Source organism: Leucoraja erinacea, chromosome 29 (genome assembly GCF_028641065.1).
Source record: "Leucoraja erinacea ecotype New England chromosome 29, Leri_hhj_1, whole genome shotgun sequence".
In the NCBI taxonomy this organism is placed as follows: domain Eukaryota; kingdom Metazoa; phylum Chordata; class Chondrichthyes; order Rajiformes; family Rajidae; genus Leucoraja; species Leucoraja erinaceus.
The window spans coordinates 14423160-14444991 of NC_073405.1; the positions used below are offsets into that span (position 1 = coordinate 14423160).

General features: G+C 45.2%; 1 protein-coding gene across 1 annotated transcript; it reads right to left on the reverse strand.

The window, feature by feature from the left end:
- Positions 1 to 16747: 16747 nt before the first annotated feature.
- LOC129710937 (relaxin-3-like) lies at positions 16748 to 19826 on the reverse strand. The gene is made up of 2 exons (XM_055658243.1): positions 19640 to 19826; positions 16748 to 17028 (listed from the first exon to the last, which is right to left on the reverse strand). Exons 1-2 carry the CDS (start codon positions 19824 to 19826, stop codon positions 16748 to 16750), a joined length of 468 nt encoding a protein of 155 aa, XP_055514218.1.
- Between the last annotated feature and the right edge of the window lie 2006 nt (positions 19827 to 21832).

Here is a 21832-nt window from a genome sequence, read left to right on the forward strand (position 1 = left end):
TCCGACCGCCCGCTGATGCCGCTCTGCCGGGCGTGGGGGGAACAGCGGTGAGGGAGGGGGAAGAACAATGGAGGACCCAGCATGGATGGACCACCGTGAGGGAGGGGGAGTGGGAGAACAAAGGGGGAACAGCTGTGGGGAAGAGGCGGGGGGGGAAACAAAGGAGGAGCCAGTACTTTGAAACTTTGTCAGCGCCGTTGGTGGCCGCTATTTGCATACCTTGGGTTTGCAAGCATCAAATTTCACTGTGCTTTGTTACATGCAACAATAAAGCATTCCATTCCATCCCATCCATATAAATGACTTGCACATAGACTTGGACATGGTTAGTAAGTTTGCAGATGACACTAAGATTGCCAGGATCGCGGACTGTGAGGAAGGCTGTCAAAGCATACAGTGTGATATAGATCAGCTACAGAATTAGGTGGGGAAATGGCAGATGGAGTTTAATCTGAGCAATTCTGAGGCGTTGCACTTTCAGAGGTTCAATGTAATGGGAAAATGTACAATTTGTGGCATGACCCTTCACGTCATTGATGTACAGAGGGATCTTAGGGTCCAAGTCCATCTTAGGGTCCAAGTCCATAACTCTCTGAAAGTACCAACACAAGTTGATAGTGTGGGGGAAAAAAGGCATTTGGTATGCCGGCTTTCATAGGTTAGGGCAGTGAGGATGAGACAGGATGCAGCTTTACAGGAATTTGGTTAAGCCGGATATGGAATATTGCATTACAGAAAGAATGAAAAAATGTGTGGAGGGGGTTTTCCAGAAAAATGCCTGGATTACGGTGTATTAGCTACAGGGAGCGATTGGACAGATTTGGATTGTTTTCTCTGGAATTCCAGAGGTTGCGGGAAGATCTTTTAGTTTAGTTTATTACGTCAGGTGTTCCGAACTACTATGGAAACTTTTTATTTGCACGCTATACAGTCAAAGAAAATACTATACATTATTATAATCAAACGTCTACAGTGAACAGTTAAAGGATGAAGGATATGACATTTAGGCCCCGATAGAGTCCGATAAATTCCATTTAAAGATAGTTCAAAGGTCGCCATGAGGTAGATGAGTCAGGATTGCTCTCTGGCTGATCAGAGGACTGTTCAATCGCCTGATAACCGCTGGGAAGAAACTGTTTCAGATTCTGAAGGTATGCTATTTCAAACTTCTTGCCTGATGGAAGAGGGGAGAAGAGGGAGTGAGCAGGTTGAGTGGTCCTTGATTTTGCTGGTGGCCTTGCTGAGGCAGTATGAAGTGTAGATGGAGTCAACGGAAGGGAGGGTGGTTTGCGTGATGGTCTGGACCACGTTCCCAACCCTATGCAATTTTGTGCGGGTCTTAGATGGTGCTGTTCCAAAACTGTTCTGTAATGCATCCTGATAAAATGATTTCTATGTCACATCTGTAGACATCACAGAGGGTTGGTGGGGATATTGTATTGTATTGCATTGTATATCTTTATTATCATTTCCTGAGTATTCGCATACCCAGAGGAAACAAAAAAACGTTGCTCAACCAGTGTCCATTCAGTGTGCATGAAAAATAAATAGAAATAAAAAAAAATAATAAAATAAAAAAAATACATGTATCATGAACAAATTTAACACTCTACTAAACATTCAATAGTCGTTCCGACCGGCAGCGGCACAACAGTGGCTCTGCTGCAGTGTGGGGGTTTGTGCGCGATACTTGGCAGGGGGCAAAGTCCATTTAGCAGTCTTATAGCCTGTGGGAAGAAGCTGAGGAGCATCCTGCTGGTTTTGCAGCTAATGCTCCTGTACCTCTTCCCAGATGGCAGGATGGAGAAAATGTCATGCGATGGGTGGTAAGGGTCTTTGATGATGGAGATGGCTCTGCTGATACATCTCTTCCTGTATATGTCCAGCAGGAAGGGGAGTGGAGCACCAATAATCCTGCTGGCGGTCTTCACTATCCTGTCTAGTTGGTGCCGTTCGTACGCCTTGCAGCTCCCGAACCAGGAGGTGATGCCATAGGTCAATGTGCTCTCGACAGTCCCCCTATAAAAAGTCCGTAGGTGTGTAGTGGGGAGGCCTGCTTTACGTAGTCTTCGGAGAGGGTGAAGTCGCTGCTGGGCTCTTTTGACCAGAGCTGTGGTGTTGGCCGTGGACGTCAGGTCATCAGACAGATGTAGTCCTAGGAACTTCATGCTGCTGACCCTTTCCACATCAGCTCCGTCGATGTGCAGAGGTGTGTGGTGTTGTTTCCCCGCCCTCCTGAAGTCAACCACCATCTCCTTAGTTTTTCCCACGTTAAGAATGAGGTTGTGGGATTTGCACCAACCTGTGAGCAGCTCCACCTCCATCCTGTACGCCGATTCATCATTGTCACTGATGAGACCCACCACTGTTGTGTCATCAGCGAACTTGTTGATGAAGTTGTTATCGAGTCTGGCAGTACAGTCGTGTGTCAGCAGACTAAACAGAAGGGGGCTTAGGACACAGCCTTGGGGTGAGCCAGTGCTCACGGCTATGGATTTTGATGTCCTACTGCCCACCCTGACTGTCTGCTGCCGTTGCGACAGAAAGTTCAGGACCCAGTTGAATGTGCCAGCATCAACCCCCAATAGCTCCAACTTCTCCACCAGCTGCTGCGGAATGATTGTATTGAAAGCAGAGCTGAAGTCTATGAAGAGGATCCTGGCATAGGTATTTTTCCGATCGAGATGTGACAATACGAGGTTCAGTGTTGTTGAGACTGCGTCCTCTGTGGATCGGTTGGCTCTGTAGGCGAACTGCAGTGGGTCTAGGTTGGCAGGTAGACTATTTTTGATGTGCTGCCTAACTAGTCACTCAAAACACTTCATTACAATGGGTGTTAGGGCCACTGGTCGAAAGTCATTATGGCAGGCTGGGTTTGGTTTCTTCGGGACAGGGACGATGGTGGCACTCTTAAGACAGTTGGGCACTACTGCCTGGCTGAGTGAGATGTTAAAAATGTCTGTGAAGACATCTTTCAGTTGCTCGGCACAGTCTCTTAGAACGCATCCAGGAATGTTGTCCGGCCCTGCAGCTTTGCGTGGATTGACGCTGGCAAAGGCCTTTTTAACTCCGGCTGCGGACAGCCTGAGCGACTGGTCACTGGGAGATGGCAGTAGTGCACGTGTCTGGGTGCTGTTTTTAACCTCAAACCGTGCGTAGAACTCGTTCAGTTCATCTGGTAGGGAGGGGTTGTTTTGGCATATCCGCAGCGGGGGGGGGCTTGTAGTCAGTGATGGTACGAAATCCCTGCCACAAGCGGCGTGTGTCTTTGTCATTTGCTAAGTGGCTATATGCGGAACTTCCTAAGCCTTTGAAGGAAGTAGAAGTGTTAGTGTGCTATTTTGGCCATGGCTACCAAAAGTATTTAAAATTGTGAAATGTTATGTTCCATTAATCTCCTGGTTAGACTCCCATGCTCATGCCTACAATATTTGACATTTGTCCAAAGACTTTACCTTTACCCTTATTCCTAACAAATCTCATTTACACCAACCTTGCATATATTCACCCTCATTTTCACTTACCCCTGCATGTTATTAATTTTACTTCGGAGTCACGTGAGTGACTACGTGAAGACCCCGCTCAGCACGCATGCGCGGCATACTTCAAAGCAGCGGTGTGGAATCACAGATAGACACTGTTATTGAAATAAACATAGTAATGAAAAGGAGACATCAGTTTGACCCATATTATTGAGGGTGGGAGCGGAGGGCACGTAATCCCTCATCGTAACTCCGCATAAAATACAGATCAAACTTCAAACTGGTAAGTTCTCGTTTAATCTTACTATTTTATCATTTTAATCCTTTATTTGAATCCCCCTATGACCTCACCCTTTGTTTTAACTGTCCACTCCACAATCATTTAAGATCTCTCTACTCCTCCAAATGTAATCCCTTGTGCAACTCTTATTTTTAATTATTTTCTAACAGAGTCCATGCCAATAGCTATACACCTGCAACTCTGAAATCTCGCCATGAACCTTTCCCCTCTTCACCTCTTAAGCTGTTAAGAACCTCAGTCTCCTTGAGTAAGCTGTTTGTGCAGTCTCTCTTGTGGTTGCTTCATTTCATACTTTTTAACAGAAACCTCTTTCACTGGCAGCTTCAAATATCTGAAGGAAGTCAAAGGTGCCATAAAAAGTACAAGCCGTCTATTTATTATTTTTTTCTAACATTTCCTGATGCAGCAGTACAGTTGCTATGTTACAGCACCACAGGCTCGGTTTTGATCCTGACCATGGGTGCTGTGACCGTGTGGGTTTTCACCAGGTGCTCCGGTTTACTCCCACATTCCAAAAACGTGCGGGTTTGTAGGTTAATTGGCTTATGCAAATTGTCCCTGATGCGTGGGATTGAACTAGTGTATGGGATGATTGTGTTGGTCGACGTGGGCTTGGTGGGCCACGTTTGCACGCTGTATCTCTGAAATAAATACTGAGGGAGGAAGATGGAAGAAAGGACGGAGAGGGAGAGGAGAGTTAGGAAGTCTGGAGTGAAAAAGGAAGAAAGGAATAGAAAATAAAGTTAGGAGTTGGGAATAGATGGTCTGGCATTTCACCGGGAATGAAAAGTACCTGTATCAATAATGCACCTGTGCCATCCTTGGGATTGTCTGGCCACCACAGTAGGAAGTGTGACTGAGGACTGTGGCTTGGGCACGGAGTGGGTACATTTGTAATCTCCAGTGTTTAGACCCATTCAATGTGGAAATAATAAAGTAGATAGTTGACAATCACAGTCAAAGAGCTCATGAACTTTGCCTTCTCATTGTTACTCCATTTCCTATTCTTTCTCGCTTAGGTAGCACAAAGATGAACTCAAGAAGGATCAGACATGTTTATACCCCTCTATTTACAATTCTTGACTTCTTAAAACTTTTTACATTCAAGGTTTCAATTTCGTAGCAAATGTTACGATTGCTGCAGTAAATGAATTACGTTTGATAGATTGTATAAAGTGATTAGATAATGCACAGAGTGTGGCGGCTCCTAAGGGTCGTGCCTGTTTAATAATGTTGATTGAGCGATGAGCAATGTCATAGGCATGGGAGTAAACTTTAGTTCTTATCTTCAGGATAGCAGCAAGTGATCTTTAACATCTAACTGAGCATTTCATATCTCACTTCTCAGGACAAACTTCTTGTGTGGTCCGAAGATAGACACAAAAAGCTGGAGTAACTCAGTGGGACAGGCAGTATCTCTGGAGAGAGGGAATGGGTGACATTTCAGGTCGAGGCCCTTCTGTGTGGTCCATCCTCACTACTGGCTCAAGCACAGCCCCAGTACGGCCCACCCACCAGTGTAAGCCCTGGCAATCCAATACTACAGCGTGCACTTCGGGCGGCATCTGTGACAGAGCTGCGCTCCTTCGATGGTAGGCCTCTGACAGTGCAGAGCTTCCTCAAGAACATGACCCCAGACTAGGACAGGGTGGTGCTTTCTCTGTACCTCCCTTCAACAGTCCATCATTCTCTCAGTACTACCTCACCAACAGTGCCGTCCCTTCAACACTGCCCCTGTGATAATTCAGCAGCACCCTTTCAATACAGCCATTCAGTATTTTGCCACTCTGTCAGTTCTGCCTCTGAAAGAGGCAACACTCTCTCAGTACTAGCCCTCCAACTGTGTTGCATTACACCTCCCATCCTGTACACTCCTTCAGTATGACACTGTGAGTGTGCGCTCTCTCACCACCACCCTTCCAACACTTAATACTCCTTTAGCACTTCCCCTCTGAAAGTGCACTGATCCTTCATACTGCCGTGCCCATATTATTTCCTGAGCAAGTCACATTCTTCCTAGAGCAGGGTCACCAAAACTGAACACAATCCTCCAAATACAGCCTCACCCACATCTTGTGCAACTGTAACATAATATCGTAACTTCTATACTCAATAACCTGACTAATGAAGGTCAACGTAACAAAAGCCTTCTTGCCCACCCTCTCTACCTGTGACGCGGGTCTGAAGAAGAGTCCTGAACCTATCCGTTTCCTCCAGAGATGCTGCCTGATCCACAGAGTTATTCCAGCATTTTGTGTCTCTCCTAGAATAGAGGTAACTGGTTTATGATGGGGGGGGGGGGGGGGGGGGGGGGGGGGGGGGGGGGGGGAGAGAAATCAAAGGACATCTGAGGAATATATTTTAGAATGGGCTGCCAGAGGAGGTAGTGGAGGCAGGCACAATAAATAAGGTTTAAAGGCCACCTGGACAGGTACTTAGATATGAAAGACATACAGGGATGTGGGCCTAATACTGGCAAATGGGATTAGAGTTCATGAAAAGCTTTTCTGACTTTGGTTGCAAGTCCCTCATTACTGGGCATCAGGGTGACTTCCTCAAACTTCATCCAAAAGATTAATGTACATTCTTATTACAGTTTGTTAATATTGCAAAATATGACAGATGGTCTTTCTAGCAAAGGGATGACAAATACTCCCATATTTGGCAGTAGCACCTAATCCTCGGGGAGTGCTGTGACTTAGACGGAAAACTATCAAAATGTGACATCGTTTAGTTAGAGACAAACAGATCCTTCCAAAGAACTGGATACAGCACAGGCATTCAACCGCCACGCAAAAACATTGTGAAATTGCTCAGAAAGATATGTTGATAATGGAGTGGTTTATAATTGGAGCTGCAGAGTGCCCTGACACAACCACACCCCATTCTGCACAATGTCAGGTAGTTCACTGCACACTAATTGCAAAAGGCTGCCGGTCCTTACAGACACACTCCTCACGGCAGCCAGACAGAAGCAGCACAGAACAGGAAGCGGATTGGGATCCCAGGGTTTGCAAAAGAGATCAAGACATTGACTTCAGGAAGGAGGTGCTGTGCACCAGAGGGTCAGGAGATGTTTCCTGCATCTCCTCCTAGTGTGAGACTCCCCGCCAGTCTGCACAAGATGTCAGGATGAGCTCCCAGCATGGGGCAGTTGCAAGGTGACATTCACTGACTGGTGTGTTAGTCTTGGGCACTGGCCATGTGAGGGGTTGTTACGTGTCACCTGGCCCCTCAACTGATTAGGGCAGAACCAGATCCCTCCATTCCCTCATCTTGATGCCACCCATTCATTCTTATCTAAATAATCCCATTGTCCTGCACCGTCTGCAGCCTACATGGCGATTCAAGAGCTTGTTCAGATGCCTCTTAAAACTGGGCTCTCGTGATAATCCTGGACCCATCCTGGTGAATCTCAGGTTACCTCCCATGCTGCTGTATCCTCGAACAAAAGCTGTCGTTTTCTAGGTGTGGCCTCACCTCTTTGCAATAAAGACTAACAAGCCTTCTTAACTACTTGTTGGTTCTGCCAATTAACTTTTGTGATCCATCCACTAAAAAAAAACCTAGATTCCTCTAAACTTCATTTATTTGTACCACACAGAACAGTACAGTATCGATGAACACAGCACGGGAACAGGCCCTTCATCCCTGCATATCCAGGTACTTATCCAAAATTCTCTTAAATGTCACTATTGGATCTGCCTCCACCAACACCCCCAGCAGCACATTCTAGACACTTAACATCCTCTGTGTAAAAAAAAACTTGTCCCACACATCTCCTTTAAACTTTGCCACTCTCAGCTCAAAACTATGCCCTCTAGTATTTGACATTTCCATCCTGTGAAATATGTTCTGACACTATCTTTCATAATTTTAGAATCTTCTATCACGCCTCCCCACAACCTCTGGTGCTCCAGAGAAAATAATTCAAGCCTGTCTAATCTCTCCATGCGGCCACTACCCTCTAATCTAGGCATCATTCAGGTAAGCCTCCTCTGCACCCTTTCCAAAGCCTCCACATCCTGTCATGGAGTGACTGGACCAGCACACAATACTCCAAATGTGGCCTAACCATAGACCTAGAAATCTGCATTATGACATCCTGGCTCTTATACTCATGCCCTGACCAATGAAGGCAAGCATACCATATGCCTTTCTCCAGTTTCTTTAAGGTAAGAGAGGAAACGTTTTGTTTAGTTAAGGGATGCAGCATGAAAACAGGCCCTTTGGCTCACTGAGCCCGGGCCGACCATCGATCACCTTTTCATACCAGTTCTATGGGATCTAGGAGCACCCGGAGGAAACCCACGCAGTCACAGGGAGAACGTGCAAACTCCACTCAGATAGCACCCGAGGTCAGAATCAAGCCCAGGTCTCTGGAGTTGTAAGGCAGCAACTCTACCGCTGCGCCACTGTGCCACTAGTCTTTCGACATTTAAGTAAGAATGTTGAATAGATATGCCAATCCAGTAGACAGCAAACACGGAGCTGATAAGGCCCAGGACAGGAAAGGAAAGCTAGGTTGCATGTATTTCCAGATCTAATTGTAATACAACTCTGACAGGGTACAGTACACAGGAACAGGCCCTTCAGTCCACAATGTCTGTACCAAAAATGATCCAAGATAAACTAACCACATCTACTAGTACACAATCCATATCCTTCCATTCCCTGCATATCTATATGCCTGTCTATGTCTCTTGCATGCCACTGCCGTATCTGCCTCCACCACCGCCCTTCAAGCACTTACCACCCTCTGTGTAAAAAGCCTGCCCCTCACATCTCTTTTAAACTTTGCTCCCTCTCATCTTAAAGCAATGCCTTCTAGTATTTGATTATTCCATCTTTGGAAAATTATTCTGACTGTCTGCCCTATCTATGCCCCTGAGATTTTTACATACTTCTATCAGATTGCCTCTCAACCTTTGACTTTTCAGAGAAAACAATCCAAATCTGCCCAACCTCTCCTCATAGCTAACACCCGCTAATCCAGGCAGCACCCTGGTAAGCCTCCTCTGCACTCATTTCAAAACCTCCACATCCTTCCTGTTATGGGTGACCAGAACTGCACACAATACTCCAAATGCCGCCTAACCAAGTCTTATGGAGCTGCAACATGACTTCCTGGCTCTTATGCTCAATGCCCCGACCATCGAAGGCAAGCACACCATATGCTTATTTAAGAGCCTCTTAAATGCCATTTTCACACCTGTCTGCTCTACCATCCCTGGCAGTGTGTTCTTGGTACGCACCACCCTCTACGCCTCACATATCTCCTTGAAACTTTTCCTCTCTTACCTTAAAGCTATGCCCTCTAATCATTGGAAATTTCACCCTGGTAAAAAGGTCTCCCCTTTCTACTATATGCTTCACATAATTTTTATATACTCCTATCAGCTCTCCTCAACTTCCAGCGTTCTAGAGTAAACAATCCAAGTTTGTCCAACCTCTCTGTGGAGCTAATACTCTGTAATCCAGACAGAAATTCTGGTAAACCTCTTGTACACACTTTTCAAAGCCATTACATCCTTCCTGTAATGAACATAACTGCATGTAATACACCATATGTGGCTGAACCAGTCCTATAAAGCGGCATCATGACTTCCAGACTCTTATACTCAATGTGCCAACCAATGAAAGTGAACTGTCATACACGTTCTTTACCACTTTATCCATGCGTGCTTTAGTGAGCTATGGTCCGAGACCCAATATCTCTTTGTTAAACATCTAACCATCAACCACATTCCTTCCCCTTACATTCGACCTCCCAAAGTGCAACACATCACACTTGCTCAGATTAAACTCCATCTGCCATTTCTCCACCATTTCTGTAGCTGATCTGTATCCCGCTGTATACCTTGACAGCCTTTCTCACAGTTTGCAACCCCAGCAATCTTGGTGTCATCTGCAAACACCTGTCTATGTTTGCCTCCAAATCATTAATATATATATATATATATATCACAAGCAACAGAGGTCCCAGCACAGAAGCACTGGTCACAAACCTCCAGCCTAAATATTGTCCTTCACCACAACCCTCTGTCTTCTATCAATAAGCCAGTTCAGAATCCATAAAACCAAGTCACTGTTAATCCCGTGCATTTTAATATTCTGGATCACTTTACCGTGAAATCTTTATCAAGGGGTACATTGTGCAGAGAATGTGTCAGTGTGCCATTAACTATGAACAATACCTTCTATCATATAGTTCCTCGTTTCACATTGATTTTTTTTTGGAAAGAGAAACATCAACAAATTCAGTCATAAATATAAAAAATTCTTGCACAATTTGATACTTAAAAATCCTGCCATGAAAAGTAATTACACCACATTGCAGCCGATCCTTCCCTCAAAACTAAAACCGAACACTCAGAGAATTGTCTGGGGTCGGCATATTGGCACCAAATGCAGTCTGGGAAGGTTTCAAGGCAGCCAGGTGTTAGACCTTGAGCTGTGAAGCAAAGAAACGGCATGGTCTTCAATAGAAACACTGACTTCTGTACACTCCACAAGGGAGCATAGAGGTGATTATATAGAAGCACATGGCAGTTAACAAAATGCGGAATGCAATCTTGCAGCCAGGATGAGGACTGGAGTTGGTTTAGAAATAACGACTGGACCGGGATATAATCAATAGAACTCGGAGTTTGAGTTGAGGAGAGATTAAAGACAATTGCTTTTCCTCTGGAGATGAGAAAATCTTGGAGAGGACTTAAGCTAAAATGGCAGGGGATGAAATCTTTGTAGGGAGACAGAGGGGAGGAAAGCTGGGATTGAAACAGGTGAGAAGCAGGAGAGCAGACGCAGTGAAAAACAGAGCAATCACGGCTGCAAAGAAACAGGGCTACAGTGAAAAAGAACACAATGAGGATGAAGAATGTTTATTAAACTGAAGCCTAAAGGCTGCGTGTGTAATGGTGTGAGCGTTCGCAATAAGGTAAATAAATTAATTGCACAAATAAATATGAACGTCCATGATATGGTTGGAATTCCAGCAGCGTTGCTGAACATTGATCATCTGGGGATACTCGGTATACAGGAAGGACTGGCACAAAGGTAAAGAATGTAGGGCAGTATTGCCGGATAAAGAGAAGATAAACACAAAAGTTGGGAAGTACAGTAGCTCAGATTTAGTTTAGTTTAGTTTATTGTCACGCATACCAAGGTTCAGTGAAAAGCTTTATTTTTGGTGCATGCTATCCAGTCAGAGATTGAATCAAACAAAGGGCAGAAACATTAGTGGCAGATGCAGTTGATGCTAATGTTGGAGATGGTATTTGACATGTAATTAGTGTTGCACAATAAGAGTGCAGCTGTAATTGTGATTTGGGCAAATTAGTTCCATTGATGAGGATGATGAATTCCTGGAGTGTTTTTCTGGATCAAAGGGATGGTAGTGGAGGCAGACACAATTAAGGCATTTAAGAGACTTTTGGACAGGCACGTGGGTATGCAGAGAATGGAGGGATATGGATTATGTGCAGGCAGATAAGAACTAGTTTCGGCATTATGTTTGGCAGAGACATTGTGGGCCGAAGGGTCTCTTCCTGTGGTACTATTATATTCAAACTAACTGGAGAGTGTGCCATCCTACACTGGGTATAGTGCAATGGGAAAGGATTAATGAACCATCTTGTTGTATGAGCCTCCTTGGTGAACAATAACCATAATACGACAGAATTCTTCATTAAGATGAAGACTGATGTTATGGATCATCTAAGTAAATTACTTTCGGGACAAGCCAAGATCTGATGAGAAATGCAGGCACAGAAGAAATCAAATGGAGAGAACCAGTGAATGTGGTGTATTTGGACATTCATAAGGTTTTAATAGTGTCACACATAACAGATCAGTGTACAAATTAGGACACATTTGCTTTGAACTAATGCAATGTCATGGTTGGAGAAGGTTGGCGGACAGGAGTCCTTGAGTGAGTGTTTGGCGGTGATGCCGAGATACCACACGGATCAGTAATTGGAGCCCAGCTATTTACAATGTACATTCATGCTTTAGATAAGGGAACATCGTTGTGACTGTGGTGGCATACATCTGATTGGCAGTATGAACAGACCACAGAGACGCTCGAGGTCGATTTAAACAGGGTGAGGAAGTACAGCAGATGCAGTGGGTGTGGATAGATAAAAAGTAATGAACCTGGGTGTCAAAAAGAAGGAGCAGGTTATTATCTGAACAGCGAGGGATTGGGAACGGAGAGGTACATTCAGTCCTTGGGCTCCTGTCAGTAAGCATGCTAGTGCAAGGCAAAGAGTTTGTTGGCTAACATAATGAGCAGCATCGAGTAGAGAAGAAAGGATGTGTTGATGGAATTGTATGTGGGTCCCAGTGAGACCACACCTCGATTACTGCATGCAAATGTGTCTACTTAACTGAGGATGGATGATCTTGCGAAGGGGAAAGTGCAAAGGAGGTTCACCAGATTGGATGATATAAAGAAAGATTGTGGTGATTGGGTTTATAAGAATGTTGGGGGAACAGCTATTGAAATTTATAAACCCTGATATGACTGAATGGATTGGACGCAAGGAAGGTGTTCCTGATGGTGGGAATCACAGCTCAAGGACATCGGGAAGCCGCCTGGGACTGAGATGAGGCGAAATCTCTTCACCCAGAGAGTGAAGAAACTTAGGAATTCTCTCCCACTGAAGGCAGTTGAATAATAAAGCAGGTTAGAAGGGCAGAATGGCCTGCTCCTGCACTTATTTCCTGTTTCTAAGGTTTTAATTTGAATTCTTAAGGATTTCACCATCCAGATAATTGTAGGGAAGCAGAGCAAAGTTTTTTAGAGTATTATATAAAATGTCACTACGCAATACGAGGTCATTCATCTCAGATTTGTGAACCTTTGGGACTTTTTAATCTGCAAAGAGTTGTGGAGGTGGAGTCATTAGGGACTTTAAGAGCTAGGATAAATAAATATTTGGACTCTAGGTGCGTCAGGGATAATGGAGATTAAATAGGATTAGTTCAGATCAATGATTGAATCAACCATGACTTAAGGGCCTGTCCCACTTAGGCGATTTTTCGGTGACTACAGGTGACAAGGCTGTTGCCACATGGCCGTGCGGTGACGCCTGTATGGTCGTGAGTAGTCGCCTAATGAGTCGTAACGTTTTTCTGGTCGCCATTGTATTTGAAATGTTCAAAACTTTTCGGTGACTGTGGGCTTGATGTAGCTTGTCTGCTCCTGTCGTAAGTTGTCACCAGGATGACGCAGGTTGTCGCCAGGTGACGTTGGTTGTCACCGGCTGCTGACTTTGGTGAATTCCATTGGCGACTACCTACGTCAACCCACGTCAACCGGCGACAGGTACTGGTGACTGAATTGGCTTGAGTTGTCATCGACAGGGTCATTGCTTGTCGTAGCTTGAAGCAGGCGGATGTAGGTTGACTTTGGTCGCTGCCGGTTGTCGCCTGTGCGGTCGTAGGTTGTCGTAGGTGTGGTCGTAGGTGGACCTCCGAATGGGTCGCCGGTTGTCGGTAGCTTGCCGTTGCTCGACCTCGACTAGGTGGTAGGTTGTCGTAGCTTATCATAGACATTGTCGTAGGGGGGGATCCAGTCGCCACTTTTTCAGCGACCTGCTACGACTGTGACAGTCGCTGGCAGTCGCCAAAAAAAATCGCCTAAGTGGGACTGACCCTTAAGGCAGAGCAAGCTCAGGATGTGCAATATTAAACTGCAAGGGTAGGACAAGGCATTTGAACAAGAGCCTCAGCAAATGTCAGTGACCATTGCAACCAGTAGGCGTGCAGAGCACGGTACTGAGCCCAACCCAGATTCTGAATTTAGAACAAAACGTTACTTTTAAAAGTGGGAAAATGGAAGACTCTCTCGTTCTGAATAAAATTACTCTTAATGGAAGGAATGACGTGTGCAATTTGTCATATGGTGCAGCGGGTTGTACTGTTGCCTCGGATCCAGGAACACAATTCCCTCTGACCTCCAGTTGATGTGCAGTTTCCATGATCTCCTTGTCCATGTCATACAGTTAGAGTCATACTGCATGGAAACTAGTCCTTCGGCCCAACTTGCCTATGCTGCCCAATATGCACCATCTATACTAGTCCCACCAGCCCACGTTCCTCTAAACCTTTCCTAATCACATCCTGTCCAGCTGCAAATGTTGTTACATACTCCCTCTTGCAGCTCATTCAATATACCCACCATGTGAAAAGGTTGCCCCTCAGATTCTTATTAATCTTTGGTGAAGTAAGTCCATACCTCCTTTTGCCAAGGGATTAGTTGCCTATCCCTGTTCTATGTCCCCTTTTTCTTGACTAGAGCCCCAATTTCTCATCATCCAAGGTTCCAGACTCCCACCTTCCTAGCCTTTCTGCCCGTGCCCTAAAGCTGACGCTTGATAAGGCAATGGTCAGACCACATTTGGAGAATTGTGAGCAGTTTTGGGCCCCATATCTGAGGAAGGATGTACTGACATTGGAGAGGGTCCAGATGAGGTTTGCAAGAATGATTGGGTTAACGTATGATGAGCACGTGACAGCACCGTGCCTGTACACACTGGAGTTTACAAGGATGAGGAGGGACCTCATTGAAACATACCAAATAGTGCACGACCAGGATAGAGTGGAAGTGGAAAGGATGTTTCCTCCAGCAGGAGAATCTAGGACCAGAGGTTATAGCCTCAGAATAAAAGCCCATACCTTTAGAAAGGAGATGAGGAGGAATTTCTTTAGCCAGAAGGTGGTAAATATGTGAAATTTATTGCCATAGAAGGCTGTGGAGGCCAAGCCAATGGATATTTTTAAGGCAGAGATTATCAGATTCTTGGTTAGTAACAGGGTCAGGGGTTACGGGGCAAAGGCAGGAGAATGGGGTTGAGAGGGAAAGATAGAACAGCCATGAATGAATGGCAGAGTAGACTTGATGGGCCAAATGGACTAATGCTGCTCCTAGAACGTATGAACTATCAGCCCCAAGCAGGGCTCTTTACATATTGCCCGAGAAAACTTTCCTGAACACATTTGTTGAATTCCACCCTATTTAAGTCCCACTGTTATGGCTTTGTCTGACATTCCCAAATGTGCCTCAGATTCAAGCTCAGTGCTGCAGCCCTGACTGTTACTGCATCCAGTTGCAGCTCCAGTTCCCTAATGCAGCCTGTAAGGAGCTGCAGCAGAACACACCTCCCACAGGCGTTGTCATCTCTGACACCCGCAGTTTCTCACATCCTGCAGGAGGAACACTGCACCATTCTACCTGCCATCATTACTGTACCAAAGCCAAGAAAGGAAAACAGAACAATCATCCCCAAGAAACAGCAGATTGTACCTTTACCCGCAGTATCCCAGTGCTCAACCTCCGCACCCCAGCCTCTTGATAAAGATTCGGATTTACTTTCAACACAATTTAGATTACTCAAGCGATCCAATGGTTGCCTTTTGAAATTACCGACGGCTGGTCTGACACTGAAATGCAGTTTCCATTTGATGCTCTGTATCCTCCCATATGGTGGATGATAAAGAACCAGTCTGCTGTTAGCGAGCGTGTGTGAGGGAAAATATTATGGGGAAATAGCTGGAGGAAGGAAGGGATTGCTCTGAGAGCTGAAACAAATGTGATGGGCAGAATGGTTTTTAAGTTGTAAGACAATCATTTGCAGATCAACTCCCACTTGCAAATGCACACAAGTATCACACTGCCTGTTTCTTCTTCAATAACGTCTCGGAACCTGAAGACAACAATTTCAGCCGAGATATTTTATGTTTAGAATTTTCAAATTTTATTTTGAGGGAATGGAGGTTTCAATTCCTCATTACAGGACCAAGAGTGGAGTAAAAGAAAATGTTGCAACTTCAACCTTTGAAACACTACCAAGTTTGATATCTATGTCTCCAGACATTTAGTGGAGCATTGTAAGAGCACACACTGAGGCGGATGGCTAACAAGTTCACCTCATCGGCATGGTGGCGCAGCAGGAGAGTTGCTGCCTTACAGACCCGGGTTTGATCATGACTACGGGTGCTTTCTGTACGGAGTTTGTACGTTTTCCCCGTTACCTGCGTGTGTTTTCTTCGGGATCTCCGGTTTCGTCCCACACTCCAAAGATGTACAGGTTTGTAGGTTAATTGGCTTGGTATAATTGTAAATTGTCCCTAGTGTGTGTAGGATAGTGTTAGAGTTTGGGGGTGATCGCTGGTCATGGTGGACTCAGTGCGCCGAAGGGCCTGTTTCCGCACTATATCTGCAACGTTTAAAGTCTAAAGTAAAGTCATCAATTGGCTCGATTTATTAATTCAGAGGATTGAAGTAAATTATAGGCAGAATAAACCCATAAGCATTTTGAGATGGTCCTGATTGTTCAGAGCTTTATTAGGCTTCATTTTACACTTTATTGTGCAAGATCATCTCGGCACAAGTCAATCACATAAATTAATGTCATAAGCATTGCTTCTCACTGACGAAGTCCAAACCGTGTTTTACATGCAGGGAACAGTCAACAAGGCTAACACTGGTCACCGCTGCCCGGTGATGTAATGAAGAAACATTCATTGTCCCATAGTGAAAGGGCCATTCGGGGACTGAACACGAGGGGATGGTAGGAGCCTTGGATTTGGACCAACTGAGCCAAATTGTAGGTAAACATAGGAGGTTGGTGTGCTTTAAACATTGTGTCTTTAACCATCTAGGTTCAATTAAATATCTACGGTTGGCATAGAACCAACCAATTTGGCTCACCTTATACAAAAGGTATCCAGTCAATTCATCAGGTAGAACTGTCAGTAAAGTCATATTCAGGGAGGTGGCTGCCTCCTGTTTCGAATCAAATGCATAATGTCAAGCAAAGGACTTCAGACGAACAATGATGGCACATTAGAACAAAATCAACTGGATCCTTTGTTAAGGACATAAAGCAAATCATCAGAAGGGATCCTGAGGCCCAGGCTGTGAACAACATTGCCTCACAGGCGAGCAGTAGAATAATTAACATAGCTTGATGATCTCACTTCGCGTGCAGCCTCGTTTGCAGCAGATTTTGGCCATTCCCGCTCCTCGCCTGAATCGCAAAGTCTTATCTTCCAAAGGAAACGGGAAAGCAGATGATAATCTGGTCCCATGCTCTTCCTCCCAATCTTCGCTTGACTCCATGAGGTCCCTTTGAACATAAGAGTGAGGATGAAGAACCAGGCTAACTGGAGTTGATGTCTCGGGCTCCTCTGTGGACCAGAGCAGTGGGCCATCGTCCAATGAATCCAACAAGTCACCTGCAAAGTAAAGGCAAGCAAATGTATTTAGCACAGGAATCAGCGATGCTCCAGATTGTACAAAGACTGTGCAGTCAAAAGTACTGCAAATTTGAGAAGATCTTAACTCTGGAGAGTTGAAAGTCTGTTTCTAAACCTCTTGTTTTGTTTTAATAAAAAGGATCAAAGTGGCGGTGTAATTCAGCAGGTCAGGCAACATCTCTGGATAACAGGGATAGGTGACATTTTGGGTCAAGACCTTTCTTCAGACTAATTATAATTGCGGTGAGGGGGGGGGGGGGGGGGGGGGGGGGGGGGGAGGGGTTGGGAGGAAGCTGAAAGAAAAGTGTGACAGGACAAAGCCCGGCAAGTACTAGGTGGATACAAGTGTGGGCTTATTTTTGACAGCTCTTCTTCACCGTCTTCAATTCCACTAAATTTCTGTCATCTGCAAACTTACTAACAAACCCATCTGCATTTTTGTCCAAGTCAGTTATATATATTATAAACAACAGAGGTCACAGCACAGATTCCTGTGGAATTCCACTGGTCATGGACCTTCAGCCAGAATAACACTCTTCCACCTTAAGCCCCTGTTTCCTATGGGCAAGCCAGTTCTGAATCCAAATGACCAAGTCACTGTGGATTCCATTTATCTTAATCTTCTGGATCTGTATGGGACCTTGTCAAATGCTTTATAAAGTTCATGCAGACTCCTGGATACTCCAGCATTTTCTTTTATTTTGGGTTTCCAGCAACTGCAAGTTTAGTTTCTCATGGCAGGTCTATGAGGATTCTCTCGAACATCTACAGTTGGAAAGGGTGCAGAAGCGATTCACCGGGATATTACCTGGACTCGCTGACTTGTTATTGAGAGAGGTTGGACAGGCTGGAACTTTTGTCTTTGGAGCGTGAGAGCTAACCTTACTGAGGTATACAAGATCATGGGGGACATGGATAAAGTGAATGTTCTCAGTCTGTTTCCCATGGTAGAGGATTCTAAAACTAGAGGGCACAGGGCTAAAGTGAGAGGAGAGAGAGATACGAGGGTCTTCAGTGGCAACTGTTTAAATCAGAGGGTAGTCTAGAAAAGAACGTGTCAACAGAGGAAGCTATGGAAGGGTATACAATTATCTTTTCCAGAGCAAAACCCCAGGTTACCCAGTCTATCGTGAGTTATACTTCATGATTCTGGTATAATACTAGTATTCCATCAAAGCATTAATGTAATCCATGAGGCCATTAAAATGCTTCAACCACATGGCCACTGATTCATATTTTTCTCTCCCCCAGATCCCATGTTCCTCACTAGTTCCAAGCAGAGACTAACTCCATATCCTTCCTGCTACCTTAACCAGATCATTTCACCTATCTCCATTCTGCTGTAAAAGTGGGTATCTCTTGCAAGATGTCATCATCTCAGGGTATCCCCAAGTACTTAATACACCATGAAGTACTCTCTGAAAGGTATTTCACAGAGCAGTATTCACAGAAGCATCTTCTCAAATCCATATCCTTCCATTCCCTGAATACCCATGTGCCTATCCAAACATCTCTTAAACACTATTTTGGACATCACTGTATGCAGATGCCGAGAAGTGTGTTCAGCTCTGGCTGAACAACTTCTAATCTTGTGTGTGGACTCGATAAGAAGAAGTACACCACTATCATATCTACCTCCACCGGTGCCCTTGTGTTCCAGCAACTCACCACCCTCTGTGTAAAAAAACTTGCCCTGCACATCTCCTTTACATTTTGTCCCTCCCACCTCATATTACCCTCCCACCTCAAAGCTCTGCCCTCCAGTATTTAATCTTTCCATCCTGGGGAAAAGATTTTGACAGTCTCTTCTATCTCTGGCTTTCATAACTTTATATACTTCTCTCAAATCTCCCCGTGACCTCTGGCATTCCAGAGAAAGCAATTCAAGTCTCTCTAACGACTCCTTGCAGCCAATACGTATTCACCACAAGAACAGACCCTTCTGCCCGCATGGTCTGTGCCGAACTCTCCTCACAAGGAACAGTATCCAGTGTTACTTGCTATCTTGGAAGAAGGAAACTATTTGCCTTTTATAGCACCTGTTGCAGCTTAAAGATTGCTGTGAAGTGCTCAAGAGCTGAGAGGGATTTTTATAGACAATAGAACAGTACAGCACCGTTCCCAGCTCCTCAACGACAATGTCCAATTTAAACTAATCGCATCTGTCTGTGCATGATCCACTTCGCTCCATTTCTTGCCTGTTCTTCTGACAGTCTAAATGCCTCTTAAATGTTTCTTTCCATCATCTCCCCGGCACTCAGCTACCACTGTCTGTGTGAAAGACTTGCCTCATAAATCTCCTTTAAACTTTCCATCTCTCATGTATAGACATGTGCCCTCCCATACACGACATGTCCACCCCAGGGAAAATCTCAGTCTGCCCTATCCACGCCTCTCATATTTTATACACCTCCATCGGCTTGCCCCTCAGCCTCCGACACTCCAGAGAAAACAATCCCAGTTATAGTTCCAGTGAAGGAGAAATATGTCTCTCCTATTTCTACCACCCTTCTCCAAAAACACGTTCCCTCTGCGGGTGAAATGTAAGATGCCAATTGACCCCTGAATAGAACTCATGCCCACTACTCACTGTAAAAGCTGCCTCCCTCATCGTTTTCTTCTGGTGAATGTCGTTTCCACCTGGAGCCCCCACAGGAGATGATAACAGTGCGTACAAAGTCACGGCCACATAGCTTGATGCCTGTTCCCGAAGTCTGGCAGCTCCCCTCCAGCATGAGGCTGGCCACAGCCACGGCCACTAACACCAGTCTGGCCATCGGGGCGGACAAATTCTGCTTCTGGGCAAGGAAGAAATTACGGGATCGCCGAGTTTGAGATGAGTCACGAGCTGGGGCTTGGAGGAGATTCTCGACTCAGACCTTGTGCAGGGGTGTTCCTGGTCACAGCTGCTGCTCTGTACATCTCCTGCAGAGCTGCATGCCTTTTATATTTGCCCGTTATCAGTGGTGATGGACTTGGATGGGGAGGGTGGAGGGGGGGGGGGGGGGGGGGTTGAGGGGACTCGATTGCCCATACGTCAACAAGTTTAAATCAATCTTCGCCTGACCTTAGCAGCCTTGATGCTGATCATATGTGCGTAATATCAGAGGCAACGTGCAAGGGTTCTCAGGCTGCCTTGGAGATTCTCACTTGGACGATTTATATATTTTTTAAACAGTTATCTTTGATATCATGGAAAAATTATCAACTATTAAACCTAATTTCTCTAAAATTTCTGAGCCATCATTTTGTACAATGTCAAGGCTGGAAGAGAGAATGGAAGGGAATGTGGGTCGAGGGTTTACAGATAATTCAGGGCACTCTCACTGTAAGCAGAACCAGTAACCAAGAAAACACTGATTCGTTTTTCATCAGCAATGCTCAGAATCTGAGGAATTCCCAAAGTATTTCATAGAAATTGTAGCATTTTATCGTGTTGAGGCACAGAGCAATGTAGCAAAGGGTCGTACAGTATGGATACAGGCCTTTGGCCCAACGTATCCATGCCAACGAGGTGATATGGCTGAGCGAGTCCCATTTGCCTGTTTTTGACCATTACCCCTCATTTCTATCAATGAACCTCATAATATATTTCTAAGATGTCAGCATTGTATCTATCTCTACAGCTTCCTCTGGCAGCTCATTCAATGCATGCATCACCCTCCATGTGAAGAGGTTGCCACTCGGGTCTCTTTTAAATCTTTTCCCTCTCAGATTAAAACTATACCCTCCAGTTCTGGATCCTCTGCCCTGGAATAAGGACAGTGGCCATTCACTTTGTCTATGCCTCTGATGATGTTATAAATCACTAAAGGTTCGCTCATCAGTCCCTGCTTGTCCAGTCTCTCAGTATAACTCAAGCCCTACAGTTCTGGTAACATCTTGGTGAATATTTTCTGCACCCTTTCCAGCTTTATTGGTTTACTAGTTTCATATTGTCATGTGTACCGAGGCACAGTGAAACATTAATAACAGCCTTTCTATAGCAGGGTGACCAGACCTCCGTGCAATACTCCAAATGTGGTCTCACCAACATCTTGTACAGCAGTAGCACGATGTCCCAACTCCTGCACCAACTACCATTACTGAAGAAACAAACAAGCCAGGCACCCCCTTCACCACAGATGCACAAGAAACTGCAGATGTCGGAACTTGAGTAAAATACAAAGTGCTGGAGTAACTCAGCAGGTCAGACAGAATCTCTGGAGGGGTCTGAAGTAGGGTCTGAAGATGGGCCATGACGCGATATGTCACCTATTCATGTCCTCCAGAGATGCAGTCTGACCCCGCTGAGTTACTCCAGAACTCCTTCCCTCGTTTGACTGACCAAAATGCACCACCTCATACTAGTCTGAGTTAAATTCCATCTGCCATTTCTTGGCCCACTTCTGTTGTTAATCCAGAATCTTGTGTAAACTTAGCCTTTCTCATTGTTCATTATTTTGGTGTCATCTTCACCTCGGTTCCACCGGGTGGCGCCGTTAGCGATGGCAGCCTCGCCAACGCTCTGTCTGTCCATTCGTCTTTTTTGTTGTTTTGAGTGTGTTTTAAAGGTTTGTGTTAATGTTCTCTGGTTTGTTTAATGTGGGGGGGTGGGGGAGGAGATCGGGGGAAACATTTTTTCAATCTCTTACCTTGTCGGAGATGCGATTGTTTTCTGGATCGTATCTCCGGTCGCTCTGCAGCCTAACATCATGGAGCTGGAGGCTTTGCTCGGGACTGACTTTGAGCCCCACCGCGGGGACGTGGACTTACCATCAGAGCCGATCCCTTGCCTGGGATC